The sequence below is a fragment of the Didymosphaeria variabile genome, assembly GCF_027946475.1.
Source record: "Didymosphaeria variabile strain IMI 356815 chromosome Unknown scaffold_5, whole genome shotgun sequence".
Classification (NCBI taxonomy): domain Eukaryota; kingdom Fungi; phylum Ascomycota; class Dothideomycetes; order Pleosporales; family Didymosphaeriaceae; genus Didymosphaeria; species Didymosphaeria variabile.
The window spans coordinates 2,778,623-2,793,138 of NW_026611624.1; the positions used below are offsets into that span (position 1 = coordinate 2,778,623).

The window sequence follows — 14,516 nt, forward strand, 5'->3', positions numbered from 1 at the left end:
GTCCAAATGTTGTGAGGCTCAATGCGGAACGCTCCGCGCCTTCTCGCCTCGGCACAAGGCACGCTTCGCAGCTTCCCCACGCGTCACTTACAGGTGGTCCGTGCGCCTCCGCATCTTCAGCCGCTAGAAACCGCCCAGTGAGCCGCGGCTGTCATACAACTCGCATTTGTACACGGTCGGCGAATTGAAAGCTTACATCCCCACACACAGTTCGATTGCCGCGCACCAGTATACAGTTATCAAAGCGAAGTTTTGCTTTGAAGCACCCCAGCTGCTAGTCCGCCACAGTGGCATTGCGAGATTGAACATCTTGGATCCCAGGTTCCTTCGGCACATTTGCAGCGATGTCTGCCACCATATCTAGTCTCTTTGCTCGAAGCGTGCGACAATTGAGCCAGCGGCATCCGCGGGCGCTGTTTATTGCTGGGAGGCGATATGCTTCGACCAAGCACCCAAAAGGCTTCGTCCCGCCTACTCAGGCAGATCTCGACGAGCTGCGGGCGAGTGTACAAGAGTTTACGAGTGAGCATTCTCCTCTCTTTCCTGGGTCGCTTTTTTCCGGAGTGTAAATGCTGATTAGAAGGGACACAGGACGAGAAATTCCCGAAGAGCTCGCGCAAACGACCGATCAAATAAATCAGTTTCCCAACGAGATGTGGCGGAAGTTCGGCGAGGCAGGTTTTCTAGGCCCTACAGCGGATGAAGAGTACGGTGGACTAGCCATGGGTTACCAGGCACACTGCGTAATCCTGGAGGAGCTGAGTCGCGCGAGTGGTAAAGAGCATATATCTTGGTTTGGAGGGTAGTAGCTGACAGCAAGACACAGGAAGCATCGGGCTCTCATACGCAGCCCACTCACAGCTCTGCGTAAACCAGCTATCGCTCAATGGCTCCCCCGAACAAAAAGCAAAATACCTCCCGGGCCTGATCTCAGGCGATCAAATCGGCGCACTGGCAATGAGCGAACACTCAGCGGGCTCCGACGTTGTGAGCATGAAGACCACAGCTAAAGAAGTTGACGGCGGCTACCTCCTCAGCGGCACAAAAATGTGGATTACCAACGGCCCCGACGCGCACACCATCATTGTCTACGCCAAAACCCAGCCCGACGCAGCCTCCAAGGGAATAACCGCTTTCATCGTCGAAACTACCGCAAAGGGGTTCTCCGTTGCGCAGAAGCTCGATAAATTCGGTATGCGCGGCTCCAACACAGGCGAGCTCATCTTTGAAGATGTTTTCGTGCCTAAGGAAAACGTGCTGGGCGAGGTAAACAAGGGCGTAAGGGTCTTGATGGAAGGTCTTGATCTCGAGCGGTTGGTGCTCTCCTCCGGGCCGCTGGGTCTTATGCAGGCCTCTCTCGACAACGCCCTGCCCTACACACACCAACGCAAGCAATTCGGTCAGCCGATTGCCCATAATCAACTCGTGCAGGGCAAACTCGCAGACATGTACACGAAGTATCGCGCTTCCTCAGCGTTCACATACTCTGTGGCCAGACACATCGACGAGTCGCACGAGAACCCAGAGATCAGGACGCAGGACTGCGCGGGTGCAATTTTGTACGCGGGGGAGAGGGCGAGTGAGGTCGCTGCTGATGCGGTGCAGTTGATGGGCGGTATGGGGTACATGAATGAGGTGCCCGTGGGAAGGATATTGCGGGACGCGAAGCTGTACGAGATTGGGGCGGGGACGAGCGAGGTAAGGAGGATGGTCATTGGTAGGGCATTTAACAAGGAGTACAAGGACACGTGAGCAAAAGTAAACGTGTTTTGATTTGTAGAGTTCAATTCTGGTACTCGTTATCAGGTACAAGTATGGATACGAGAAAAGCATGTGGCGTAGTCTCAGTGCTTGCAGTGTGACAGCTGAGCATTTCGGCTCTTTCATGGAAAACCGTGATAATACTTGGCTAATATTCTATTCAAACAAGCTTATCCTATCGCTTTGGGGCGAAGGAACGAGTTCAACACCTTCCGTAGTTCTTCCTGTGGGAGCGTAAGAGCCTAACCACCCACTGCCCACCTAGAAGGTAGTTCCCCACTAGTGCGGTATTAATCCCGGTAGCACATCGCTTGTCAGGATCCACCATCATTCATACATTCGACTTCGTTCCTGTACTCTTATTCTACATTGCGCTCGACTGAAATCCTGCGGATCATTCCATTTGCCGCGTGCAATCCGCGGAACTTTCTTGCGAGATGAGCATCCTTCCTGGCTCTTCCACTAGAAACCTGCGTGGTAATGTGCGGTTGTTGCGTATACGGAGAGACCAAACGATCAACATCCAGGCTTACCTGGCACGAGAACATCAGATTATATCCAGGGCTCCACGCACTACCAACGCCGACATCTTGGTTTGTCCACCATGTTCTACATCATGTATCTGTCAGGTATCTTCGTTACCCAGGGATCGCGAACACAGGCTTGATGCACTAACACTGGAAAAGGCTTCGTCAACGACGACACTGGCCTGACCCATTGTTTCAAACCTATCACACCTGAGGTGGATACGGCTGTATAGTGCGAGTCGACGATCAAGAGTACAGCACAAATGTAGAATATCCATGATTGCCGCAAGTTCTCATTGAATGATGCCATGAATGAAGGCCAACGACCTCAACAGGGACGCGTTGTCCAGGGCCTGCCTATGACCATCGGTTGTGGACATAGGGGATATGCTTCATCCTGGAAATTCGATTCTGATGCGTCTTCCGACGGTGGATCTTCGATTGCATCCTCACCCTGGAGACAACATCTCGAGAGCATTAGCGTGGTATCTAATACCGGAGATCAGGGAGCAGACTAGTCTGGCCGCGGGCAGCACGCCTAATTCGAGAACTACGAGGCCGCCAAGATCAACAACTTACCTACCATAGGTACTGATACCCGGTGAAACTTTGGGCCACTCTGCTACTGCTGTCGTGGAGAAGGTGCAGTCCGATCCTCTCACCTTGGCGCGCAGATGCATCAAATGCACATCATCGCTCAAGCGGGAAGATGCCGTCAACGAAAAGAAACACCTCCGAAAGCGGCGGCATCCACACATCGTGCGCACCGTCGGAGCCTACGTCTTCAAAAGGGAGCTCTGCATCCGGCTGTATCTGGCTACAGATCACAACCTGGATACATTCTTGGACCACTGCGTAGAAGAACAAGGAGAAGTCCGTCCGGGACTTCTTCAGAGCCTCCGCTCTTTCTTTCACTGTCTCACCGCCACAATGCACTTTGTCCATGATAATCTCGTCAAGCACAAGGATATTGAGCCCGCCAACGCCTAAGTCCCGCAGCAATGCCTGTCCTTTTACCATCTATCCCGCCGATTTCGACGCCGCACGCGATTACCCCAGCCGAGAGGATGTATGCACAGACGACTGGAACCCGTGCACATGCACATATGCAGCTCCCGAAGTGCTGCAGCAAGAGAAGCGCGGCTTCGCTGCTGACATGTTCAGCCTCGGCTGTGTATTTCTCGATATGCTCGATGTGCTTCGCACACCGACGAAACGGGATGCTCTTCTGGAAGCTAGAGCACTGAGTAAGGAAGGACCGTTGTACGCGACGAAAGCTCCCTGATGCGGAGTGGTGGTGATTATTCCGCCACATTGAATGTTTGTATACAAGGTGTACGCATATAGCGTCCACCAAAGTTAATTACAGTTAAGGGACCAGCCATTGGTCTTTAAAGCCTGCTGCCATCTTTAACAGCTTTGCACTTCTTGTGAATTTTATTGCGTGCAATGGTGCGTTTTTGCGCTCCAACGACGCCCGACAGCCGTCAACCGAAGCTCCACAAAAATGCGCGCCAAAGCAAAAACATACGACAGCGGGGATTCCAGAATCGTCACCGACTTCAGTACTAATCCGCCGGTACACTGCTTATATATGGCTGAGCGGACGGGAAGCCTAGTTTTCAGTGTCCTATGGTCGTATGTGGAATGCAACTCGACGCGCTGTATCTATAACGCGATCGATCTTTCGCATTGAGCAAGGGAAAATTGACAATAAATCCCTTGTACTCGTCGAAGGGAGGAGGGTGTACCTCTCTGGATAGGAATTTTTTCGCGACGCTGCAGTGTCTAACATTCCGGCTTCTCTTCCGAGCGGAAGTTCTACTCGTCTTAAAGGACTTCAATGGCAGATAAGTTTTCCCCCAGTATTCAACCTGTTAAAGAGCCTCAAAAAATCCTTCAATCGACCATTTCTAGGCACCAAATTCGGACAGAAAGATGACATGGTAGCATATCATTGGGGAAAATTACAACGGAAGGGGAGTACGTGCGTCCCATGTACTCTCGAGTTCCAAGGAATTGGGTCCTAGATAGGTCAAAGACGGACTAACCATACTGTACTCACAGAGCCGCAGAGTTCTCCATGAGACCATGTGTTGGGGAAATAGCGGTACTCCCGGTGCTTTCTACAACCATCGGACCATAATGTCTGGAAACGTACACGCAAGAGATATCATGTCGAAAATTTCTGTGAGGTTCGTTCCGTTCCTCTCAGACGGGAAATAGTATGTCTTTAGATATATAGAGCGTAATGTACTTGACAGACTGGTACATGTAGAAAACTGCAGAGAACAGAACAAGAACAGTAGATGTTCTAGAAGCGTACTAAGCACTAAGAGGAGTAATGCTCTACAGTTTAGTATAATGTGCTGTGTTAGGTGAGAGTTTCTTAAAATATGTATAGTGAGATAAGTTGGACCACTTAACTTGCGCTTACTACTTACGTAAATGGTAAACGTTAGCCAGTCAATATTCCATTCTCCTTTCCCTTCTTCTAGTGCAGCTAATGAGAATTCTACTCTCCGTTGTTTTCTGTGGCCAAATCCACTGGACCTCTGTTTCCAACGAGGAGATATCGTTCTTGCTGTCGCTCGCGTCAAATTAATCCTCTGTTTTGTCCAGATCCCTCTCAACACCCTTCTTCTATCTACTCTCTGTTGCCATTTTCCTGCTGATCTCTTGATCGATGGTCAAAGGCAAATATCTTAAGTCAATGTTGCCGATGATGGTTCTGATTTCTTTGAATATCTTCATCGACTTTAACATCCAGACAATCCCTGTCAAAGTTCTTCTAGAGTTGCAAATGTCAAAGAGACAGCGAGCCTCGCTGATAGGATCTTTGGAGCTGGTGCATTGTAAGTCCCAATCTTCTAGTCGGGTTGCGTCTTCGCTGCTTCCGAACTTTACAAACGTGGCTGACAAATTGCTTTCCCGCAACAGCGTCCCCGCCGTAGCCATGCAACGAACAGTCATCCTTCCCGGCCTCCTTAACAGCCCAGACTATACATGGGACGTTGTACCGCAAATTGCAAGCCTCCCCGATACACAATAGATGTACTCTTTCAGCCTTGCGAAAGAAGATCCCTTGTCTGTATATGAAAGACACAAATAGTCGTCTTTCCTTCGCTTAGCTAAGAGACGAGCATATGTACCATCCCCACTTCTTTAAGACGTACACTGACTTTGTACCTTCGGGATTGGCATACATGGGGATTCTTGGACGCGAACCCCGGCGTGATCTGCGCCGCCCTTCCTGCACTGAAACCTCTATTTACGCGATGCCTGCCCCAATCTCTATTCCCGGGACATCGGTCCAACGGCGGGATGTCTGACTCCACGCCCTTCTCAAGGTCACTCGACCGTGACTGCAAGCGACGCAAGAACGGACCGAGCCACGCGTTTCATCCGCCGGGAATCATGGTCGGAAAAAGGGTGAAAGGAGCAGGGAGTGATGATGACGAGGTGCATTTGTGGCCGTTTCAGGCGTAGAGTTCAGGGCACAGTGGAAAGTCTATTACTGGTGTAATTAGTCTCGAGTCCATTGCACAATCATACTTACAGCAATCAGGATAGGATGCGCACTGTCGTGTCGACGACAAATGGCCTACAATCACTAAGACAATCGATGAAAGACGGTATCACGGTGACGAAAGAGACCAGAATCGAGAGATTTGGTTAGTACATTGGAAAATCAAAATCAAAACCTCCGACGTTAGTGAAGTAGGAAATTTGTGTGTTTGGTAGAGCGCGTGCGAAAAAGACCCTACGGACGTATAGTAGAAATAACACTATAAGCAGGCTTTCTCTTACGGAGGATCTCTTACGGAGGAGCGAAAAGTACCATAGCTACAAACACAATGGGGGTGATAAAGTAATCTTAACTTCACAACGTTTCTTCTAACCAACCGCACTGGCGATGATGAGCTTCAACATGCCTTAAACGTGGTTTTGTCGATCAGCATTGACTTGAGTCGACACATATTCTATCGAAAAAACACCACCGCTCTCGCATGCATAAGATACACGGAATGACCATGATCATCTCGACCCGATAATCTGATCCCAAAGCCAGGATGTAGCGCCTCGCTCCCACACTAGGGTGAAGTCACCACCCTGTACTACGGTTGATCGAAATAGCCGCGGCATTTCTGAAACCGCCTACTACGGCTATAGCACCTCGACAATCTACATGCACCCCGCAATTCATCAAACCCGTGTACGCCACCCCACAGTAATATCGAAACAAAGCTTGTCATTGCTTCGCGGCCACTTCGCGCCCATGCACCCCAGATCATTGCGGCTCCTTGCACCAGTGTGACCCAGCATGACCTAAACTCCTGAATCTACCTAGATGAATAAAAGATACATAGACCAGGATATCGGTAAATCTCACGACCGCCGCTCCACTATGATCACGAAAACTAGGATAATGAAGCCCAAAACCAATATACCCAAGAACAACAGCTCCCCTTCCCCGACACCCTCAAGCCCCTTGGCATATATAAGTTCAAGTCTTGTTCCTCTCAAGCGGACTTCAAGCTTTACACAAGAATCATTCAAGCTTTGATCAACCACCCACAATGGTCGCCTTCAGCACGCTCGCGCTCGCCCTCTCAGCTGCGACTGGCATTTTCGCCGCCCCGGCTGCAGACCCAAGCGCCGATGCCCCGGACTTCGAATTCACCTCGGAGAACCGCCTCACCCGCCGCCAGGACTACAACCAGAACTACAAAACGAGTGGTAGTGTGAACTTCAGCCCTAGCAGCAACGGGTACAGCGTCAGCTTCTCGGGCGCAGGCGATTTTGTCGTCGGCAAGGGGTGGACGACGGGAACGACCCGGTAGGCCCTCTCAATATGCAGAAGTAGAAGCATGTGACAAGGTGTTCATTACTAACGCCCACCTCAGCAAAATAACCTTCGACGGCTCCACCACCGCCTCTGCCGGCACCGTCCTCGTCTCCGTCTACGGATGGACCACCAACCCGCTAATCGAGTACTACGTGCAAGAATACACCTCCAACGGCGCCGGGTCGGCTCAAGGCCAAAAAGTCGGCACTGTAACATGCGACGGCTCCGTCTACGACATTTGGAAGCACCAGCAAGTCAACCAGCCATCCATCCAAGGTACTTCCACATTCTGGCAGTACATCAGCAATAGGCAGACAAAGAGGCCCGGCAGTGGCACTGTGACTACGAGCTGCCATTTTGATGCGTGGAAGGCGCTGGGGTTGAACTTGGGAACGCATAACTATCAGACGCTGTCGACTGAGGGGTGGGGAAATGCGGGTGGAAACTCGAAGTACACTGTTAGTGGGTCGTAGGTGCCAGAGCATATCGAGAATCGTACTACTTACCTACAGTCATAGCTCGAGAATGCTCAACACGTGAGAGTGGTACGAATGTAACATACAGTGAAATGGTTCTGATCCACCACACCCGCGCTGCCCACTAGTCTACATCATATGCTATTGCAGCAGTTCAAATGAACCTCGCGGTCGTCCACTAACTGCGAACACTCCCAGTCCGCCCATCCAAGTGCGTGACTCCAGACCTCCGCATTAGGATCACCATTATCCAAGCTCCAGCTCATCATATCAATATCAGAATAGGTCCACCTCTTTCGCCTCGTGCAACACATGTCCGATCACAAGAATGCCGGCGTATCCTCCCTATCCAATTTCTGCCCTGTTGGACCTTTCCGCACACTCTTGTGCTCAATATCACTACACGGTGTCCCTGCTCCGCTCCCCCTCGGTGCAGTCCTCTCTCTCAAGTATCTCTCCGCCATCCGCTGCCCAGGAGTAATCCTTCCTGTCACGCCGCCTTTCTCTTCTCCGCAGACACTGCTGAAGTTGCTTCGCCTGCTCAAAGGCCGCTCGTCGATTATGGCGTCAATGGTCTGTTCCTCAATACCAGGGCTCGGTTCCCTCTGCAGCGCTAAAGTGCTCGAGCTGTGCTTGATATGTAGCTTTGGCCTTATTCGTGAACGATCCGCGTGTTCCATAGAGGATCGAGGCGAAGGCGGTGGACCAGAAATAGCCCACGGCGATTCGAGAAGCATACGCAGAGTGTCCTGATCAATGCCGCTGGAGCGCCCTGAAAGTGGCACAGGCAGAGGGTCCGGAGTCCTAGTGGAATATTGGCCCGCTTTCTTTGTCGGGCTCTCGTCGGCTGAACCGACTTGGGCGTTCAGAGCGTTGGGTATCAGAGACAGGGCGCCTTTGCCACGTAGCTCGAACGCGCTTTTCGGCCTTGTTGTGAGCTTTCTGGGGGAAATAGACGATAGATTTGTGCGCATTCGCTGTCGCTGCCGACCGCTTGACAAAGTGGAAGACTGTGCTGGTTTGCTGCCCGTTGGCTTGGACGGCACTGCATCCTCACTTGTAGTCGCGTACTCGTTGAGCGGGAGCGTACTTCGGTCTATCTTAGCAGATGACAATGGGAGCATTGACTTGGGCCTGTTCTCTTTGCTAGCAAGAGGTGACAAGAACACCGTCCTAGACTGTACTGATTCTAGCTCTGTCGCCAGTGTGGTGAGGGGGGTCACGCGCTCCTTGAAGTTCTCCTTGTTCTCTTCTGACTCTTTGCTTTCCTTGCTGTTCGTCTTCGGGGTAGGCTGTGGTGCCCAATTTACAGTGACTGGTGCAGAGACGTCCGAATACACTTTAGAAACTGGGGTGCCTTTGGATCTAGTAGAGGAGCCGCTATCCGTAGCGGATCGCGATGAGCGACTGAAGCGTGCACTGTTGATACTTGTGCGTCGCCCAGTGTCAATGAAAGGGAAGCGGTCGTTCATTGTTGAAGATTTTGGGGTGCTGACCGAGGAGCGCGACTTTGCAGAGCGATGGCTGTGAGCTGAAGAGTGTCTGTCCTTACGGATAGCAGGAGTCCGAACCAGTGGAGACATCGCGCGCTTCTCAGATTTCGTGTCTGAAGCAGGAACGACCTCATCCTTTCGAGTGACATTGGCATCGCACGAGGGTTCCTCATACGAGAAACTTGATAGCTTTTGATCTATGTCCGCACATTCATCTTTTGCTTCGCTCGATGTTGGTGACAACGGTAAAAGGATCCGTGTGTCCGTGGACGCCCTTGCTACTATAGTAGTCCTATCATCTTCAATCTGGGTAAGCTCACGATGATGCCGACTCGTTGATGAGTTATTTCGGGTTGTAGGAGTGTATCCGTCATTAATCGTGATATCTCCTTCAAGAGAGCTACCCAATTCCGAAACCTCGCGGGATAGCCATGCTTTCCAATCTTTGCTTGATCTTACTGATTCCGTATTGTGTCGCGGTGACGGCGTGCCGATCACATAGCTCTTCACAGCATGGCTTGTAATGATAACAGCTGAGCCAGAGTCGTCGTTAGTCTGGCGGTCATGGGTGCCGTCGAAGGACATAACGCTATCGTTGGGGAGAATGCTGATACCGTCGGTGTTGCGCGAGTAGATACTGGGCGACAACGGTGAGAAGACAGGATTCGTGCGAGGCGACCTTGACACGGGGTTCACAGGTGTCACTTGTGGTTCGGTGGGTTCTGTGTCTTGCGGTGAGTCGCCTTCCAATTCTGGTAAGGCTGGAATGCCAACCACCGTGGTGGGTGTATGGAAGGCAACATCAGTAAACTGTGAAGCAGAGATGGTCCGCGCATGGGATCGATGATGTAGTGGCCCATGATGTTGATGCTCGTCCAGAGGCGTCTTCCATCGCTCACTCGATCGCACCATACGTTGCTCAAGCTGACCTGCGCTTGGCGTTACGATCGTCTGCAATCGTACGTCTTCGGCAGTACGTTGTCCGCTGCGATAGATTAGCGTGGTCCCTTGTTTCAAGTCCCTCCGGTATGGAGGTTCCAGCTTGAATGTGGAACTTACGTTAGTGTGTGCTTCTTCTGAATGTTAAATGTAAAGGCAGGGTCCTGTTGAGAGCTTTTGCTGTTGCTGGAGGCAGAAGTACCAGGCCTTGGGCTGGTCCTTACGTTCATTTGTTCCAGGGCTGGCGTTGATTTATGCTCAATCGGGGTCACTGTACGTATTGTCGATTTAAGTGATCTGCCCAGCGATCTGATAGAGCTTGTTTTGCTCTGTGACGTGTTGGGTCGGCGACGCGATACGGGTCGTTGGTCGCTGCTCGTACTCGTACGACACTCTCTGCTTGCACTCGACTGGAGTTCACGGGAGGCCATCGCATGCAGCTCCTTTGTTGTGCTGGATTCAAAGACATCGCTTTCTGCGCCAGGCGAAACATCGGACGGACCTGGTTGGGCACTTCGCGCTTTCGTGGAGTCTATCTCTTTCATCAATGCCGAAAATACACGCTTCGGATCCACCGGCGTAGACGTCTCTTCCAGTAGACTTTCCATCGGCATTGGGTCCTTAAACGTTGTAAAGCTAGGAAGAGGGACTGTCTTCCTGCGAATGGAGACGGACGATATACTTCGCTCCGCATTGCTACTAATGCTATCTTTCGACTCGTGGATCACAGTGAGGCGTTTGATGTCACGCTGTGTGAGCGTATTGCCTGCCGAAGAATCGCTCCAACTCGTGACACGCGACGAGAGGTGTGTAGCGTTCGTTTCGCTGTGGAGGCTATACATACATGCCATGAGTACATCGTGGCTTGATAGTGAGTATATGACAACTCACCTCCGATTACTCCCCTTGCTTCGGGTGCTGCCGCGCGATCCTGGCCGTGCCAAGGGTGAGGGCATCCTTTCCAGCGAAGAGCCGCGTGACCTCACCCTCAACAGCGTCTCGTCATCGGGACTCGGCACCTCGAAGGTTTTACTGGACACTGCTGCAGGAGGAGCTTGGTAATTGAAGTAATCTCGGCTAGCTTCGATCTGCTGAACGGGCATTGTTGTCGTGTTGTTTGACGTTCGCCTGAAAACCTTCTTGAACTTATCTCTGATCGAGTTGGAGAGCGACCGCTTCTCCTTCTTCTGCTTCGGCATTCCAAAATCATCGAAAGACTCCATCATCGGCTCGAGCGGCGTCTGGCGACTGCTTGAGGATGTCGACAATAAACCTGCGGATATAGGTCGCTCTTTGGCTTTTGCTCGATCGTGCCTCTTCTTGAACGGCGCGAGGAATAAAGATGGACGATGTTTGACTTGACGATGCTGCTGCTGGAAGCCTTGAAGGTACTTGTCTCGAGCATTGTTGATCGTAGCGCCGGGCTCCACGAGAACCGATATCTGAGGCGACGCGAGGGGCGAAGGCACCGCATTTCGAGCCGGCAAAATTGGTGGTAAGAGTTCTGGTGCGTTGCTAACGCTAATGGAAGGAGGTGTAGTCAAGTATTTTGAAGGTGGACGAGCGATCGGAGACCCAGTCTGAACGCTGCTTGCGTAATACATCGAGCGGGCTTTTCGTATCTGCTGCGAGGTAATGGATGATGCAGCACTCGGTCGATGAGATCTTGGCTGAGAGCTCGGTCGAATATTCTCATTGAAGGTGACAGATGGCTGGGCTGACAAGGGTCTGTCGCTCCCGGGCGTGGGATAGAAGGCTGGAAACTTTTCCGTTATCACATTCGAAACTCGAGGCTGCTGTGTGGTCGGAGCTTGACTTGCTTTCAAACGGTTGGCAGAGTGGACGCTGGACTCTCTAGGCGGGAAATGACTGCCTTCTGAAGTGAGTGACTTGCGACTGGACGTACTTTTGGCACGTGACAGTTCCGAGCTGCGCTTCTTCGACCGCTCCTCTGCACCTTGACCGTGAGCTCGGGCGAAGGCAGTTGTAGCTGCAGCCACAGCATGGTACTGAGCAATGCGATGATCTAAGAGTTCGGGGCCAAATGGCTGGTGTCGATGGACCGTTGACACAGATTTGGAGCGGCGGAGATGTGTGCCGGCATCGCTGGATGATCGACTGAGCATTGCGCGTGGGATAAGACTGATCGCCGTGAACAAAGTGCGGTAAACCGGTGCAACTTGGCGTAGCGAAGCTATACTAAAGCGTTGTAGACAAGACGTGCTGTGGAGAAAACATGAGACTCGGCCAGGGTAACTCAGGATGTGCCCAGGACAGACGACGTAGGTGCGGATCCTCATCGTGACTTCTGTCGTTAGGAGCGATTAGCAATACCTGTCGTGTCTGCGAGTTACGGCGAGAAGGTGGAAGGTACCCGCCTTGGGATCCTTCCTTACATGCACGATTGATGGGGGCAGGAGCACCAGAGCCCTCAACAACGATGCAAGTACCAGAAACTATCGCCCAGGAAGCACCTTGGTAACCGTGACTCTAGAGATGAATGTGTAGAAAGATATCAATAGTCGAGGCTATTGCTCTGTTGTATGTGTTACTGAAGGCCCGTCCTCTAGCGCGGAGCTTCTTCCATTGACAACGTCTGCCTCGTCTTCGTCCGTGGCAACCTCAACATAGGCCATATCCCGGTCTTTTACGCTAACGGTGCATGACACAATCGTGGCCAGAACGTACAAAACGAATACACCGAAGAATGGAAGTCCCAACCAAGCTCCCTTAAGATCCATGCCTTTTGTGAAAGCCTCATTGAGGAGTGGACCGGCCAACATGACACCGATGTTCTCAGAGACAGCGATTAAGCTCATGAGCTTTCCTACATCAGGACTTGACTGACCGCCAACAACATGCAGCGCGACTGAGCGCATCGCGGCACTCGACCCCGTCCCAAGGTTGAATACGAGGAGACCAAAGATGAGTATGGCAGGCTCGAAAGCCAGAGCAATTGCAAGAAACCCTGCAGCTGTGATCAGCAGCGAGCCGCGCGTCAACCATAAATCAGCCCAGTGAACAGGTAAACGCAGATATCTCAAGAGGATAATGTTGACAATGGGTATGAAGACTGCCACGGCAACAAGATTAGTGGCGGCGCGGAAGGACAATAGATAAGCTGCCTTTCCGATTGTTAGCCAAGGATTCCCATCAGTACGCAACACGTACATACCTTTGCGATCTCCCAGTTGTAGCGCTTCGAAGCATAGCGAATTAGCAAGGTCAGTGCCTGTCTACCTAGTCTGTTGACGACAAAAAGAGCAACAACAAGCGCAAGTTGGACATCGCTCGTCAGCAAGAGCAGCGCAGACTTGAAATGCTTCAGCTGTATCTTCAACCCGTGTCCTTCGTCTTTGGCCTGCAGCTCGATGCTGGCATCCTCGCCATCTCGTGGCTCAGGTAAATCCCGAAGATGAAGCGTTTCGGGGAAGAAAATTCCCACAGTGACACCGACTTGCTGTATAGCCAGGGCAAGGAGGAGCGGGAGCCACATGCCCGTTTCCATGAGTTTGGAGGCCATGATCGGGGCGAGCATTTCGGCGATCAGTACGGACGCAGTGAGATACAGAAAGATGTTGGTTCTACAAGGCATTAGCGACACACACGACTCATAATGACCACTCCAGGCGTACCGTTGGTCTGGCGGAGCGATATCCGAAATCATGGTGATGCCGAGAGCTGACGCTACAACAGGCCCACCGCCAAGGAGATAGAAAGCCGAGGAGAACCATGTCAACTGCAGCGGCAGGCTACGGAAGTAGCAGATGAAGAGTATCCAGGCAGAGTTGAGCTGCAGTCCAACCAGGGACGCGACGAAAATCCACTTCCTGCCCCATTTATCGGCGAGAGCACCAAAAGGTATCGCCAACAGGAGGCCCGGTATCGCATCGAATGTGTCCTGCCAGCCAAAGATCATGGCCAACTTCTGCTGCACCTCGTCGATCTTGCACAGCGCCTCGGGCACGGCGCCATCGTTGCCAACCTTGGAGGGGTCATTCTCCTCGTACCATCGCAGACAGATGTTCGCTTCGAAGACGCGGGTTTTGGGCGGCTCGGCGAGGAAGGCGCCTACGTCGACAATGGTAATGAGCACGAAGACGAGGAAGACGAGGAATTTCCACGGCTTCTTCTTCGTGCTCCGTTCGGGCAGCGGTGCGGGTGAGGATTCGCGCGAGGCGGGCTCCGTGGCCGATAGGAGGGGCGCTCCTTCCTCGAGCGAGGCGCGCGCAGAGAGCGTCTCAGCCGCCGCCATGATGCGCGAGGTCTGGGGAAGGAAAGCACAACGAGGCCGCACAGGAACAAAGACGCATGAGTGAAGGAGAGGGGAGAGGGGCGCCGTCAGCGCGCCATTGTACACGCCAACAGCTGCAGGATGCGCGGCGTCGCCATGTTTCGGCGTCGGAATGGATCTGGAAAGCGGTCATGCCGATGCGTGATAGGCGCACCTGGTGTGGGGGCCGCTGACAAG

General features: G+C 52.3%; 5 protein-coding genes across 5 annotated transcripts; 2 read left to right on the forward strand and 3 right to left on the reverse strand.

The window, feature by feature from the left end:
• Positions 1-653: 653 nt before the first annotated feature.
• On the forward strand, positions 654-1,752 carry N0V89_007401 (uncharacterized protein; the record flags this gene model as incomplete). Its single annotated transcript, XM_056216164.1, has 2 exons — positions 654-774; positions 827-1,752. The coding sequence occupies 2 exons, from the start codon at positions 654-656 to the stop codon at positions 1,750-1,752; spliced, it is 1,047 nt and encodes a 348-aa protein (XP_056070411.1).
• Positions 1,753-6,868: 5,116 nt separating this feature from the next.
• On the forward strand, positions 6,869-7,610 carry N0V89_007402 (uncharacterized protein; the record flags this gene model as incomplete). The annotated part of the gene is made up of 2 exons (XM_056216165.1): positions 6,869-7,128; positions 7,196-7,610. 2 exons carry the CDS (start codon positions 6,869-6,871, stop codon positions 7,608-7,610), a joined length of 675 nt encoding a protein of 224 aa, XP_056070412.1.
• A 323-nt stretch (positions 7,611-7,933) lies between these two features.
• On the reverse strand, positions 7,934-10,275 carry N0V89_007403 (uncharacterized protein; the record flags this gene model as incomplete). The annotated part of the gene is made up of 3 exons (XM_056216166.1): positions 7,934-10,091; positions 10,166-10,209; positions 10,270-10,275. The coding sequence occupies 3 exons, from the start codon at positions 10,273-10,275 to the stop codon at positions 7,934-7,936; spliced, it is 2,208 nt and encodes a 735-aa protein (XP_056070413.1).
• A 657-nt stretch (positions 10,276-10,932) lies between these two features.
• On the reverse strand, positions 10,933-12,171 carry N0V89_007404 (uncharacterized protein; the record flags this gene model as incomplete). Its single annotated transcript, XM_056216167.1, has 1 exon — positions 10,933-12,171. The coding sequence occupies one exon, from the start codon at positions 12,169-12,171 to the stop codon at positions 10,933-10,935; it is 1,239 nt and encodes a 412-aa protein (XP_056070414.1).
• A 402-nt stretch (positions 12,172-12,573) lies between these two features.
• N0V89_007405 (uncharacterized protein) lies at positions 12,574-14,300 on the reverse strand (the record flags this gene model as incomplete). The annotated part of the gene is made up of 3 exons (XM_056216168.1): positions 12,574-13,170; positions 13,221-13,629; positions 13,681-14,300. The coding sequence occupies 3 exons, from the start codon at positions 14,298-14,300 to the stop codon at positions 12,574-12,576; spliced, it is 1,626 nt and encodes a 541-aa protein (XP_056070415.1).
• Between the last annotated feature and the right edge of the window lie 216 nt (positions 14,301-14,516).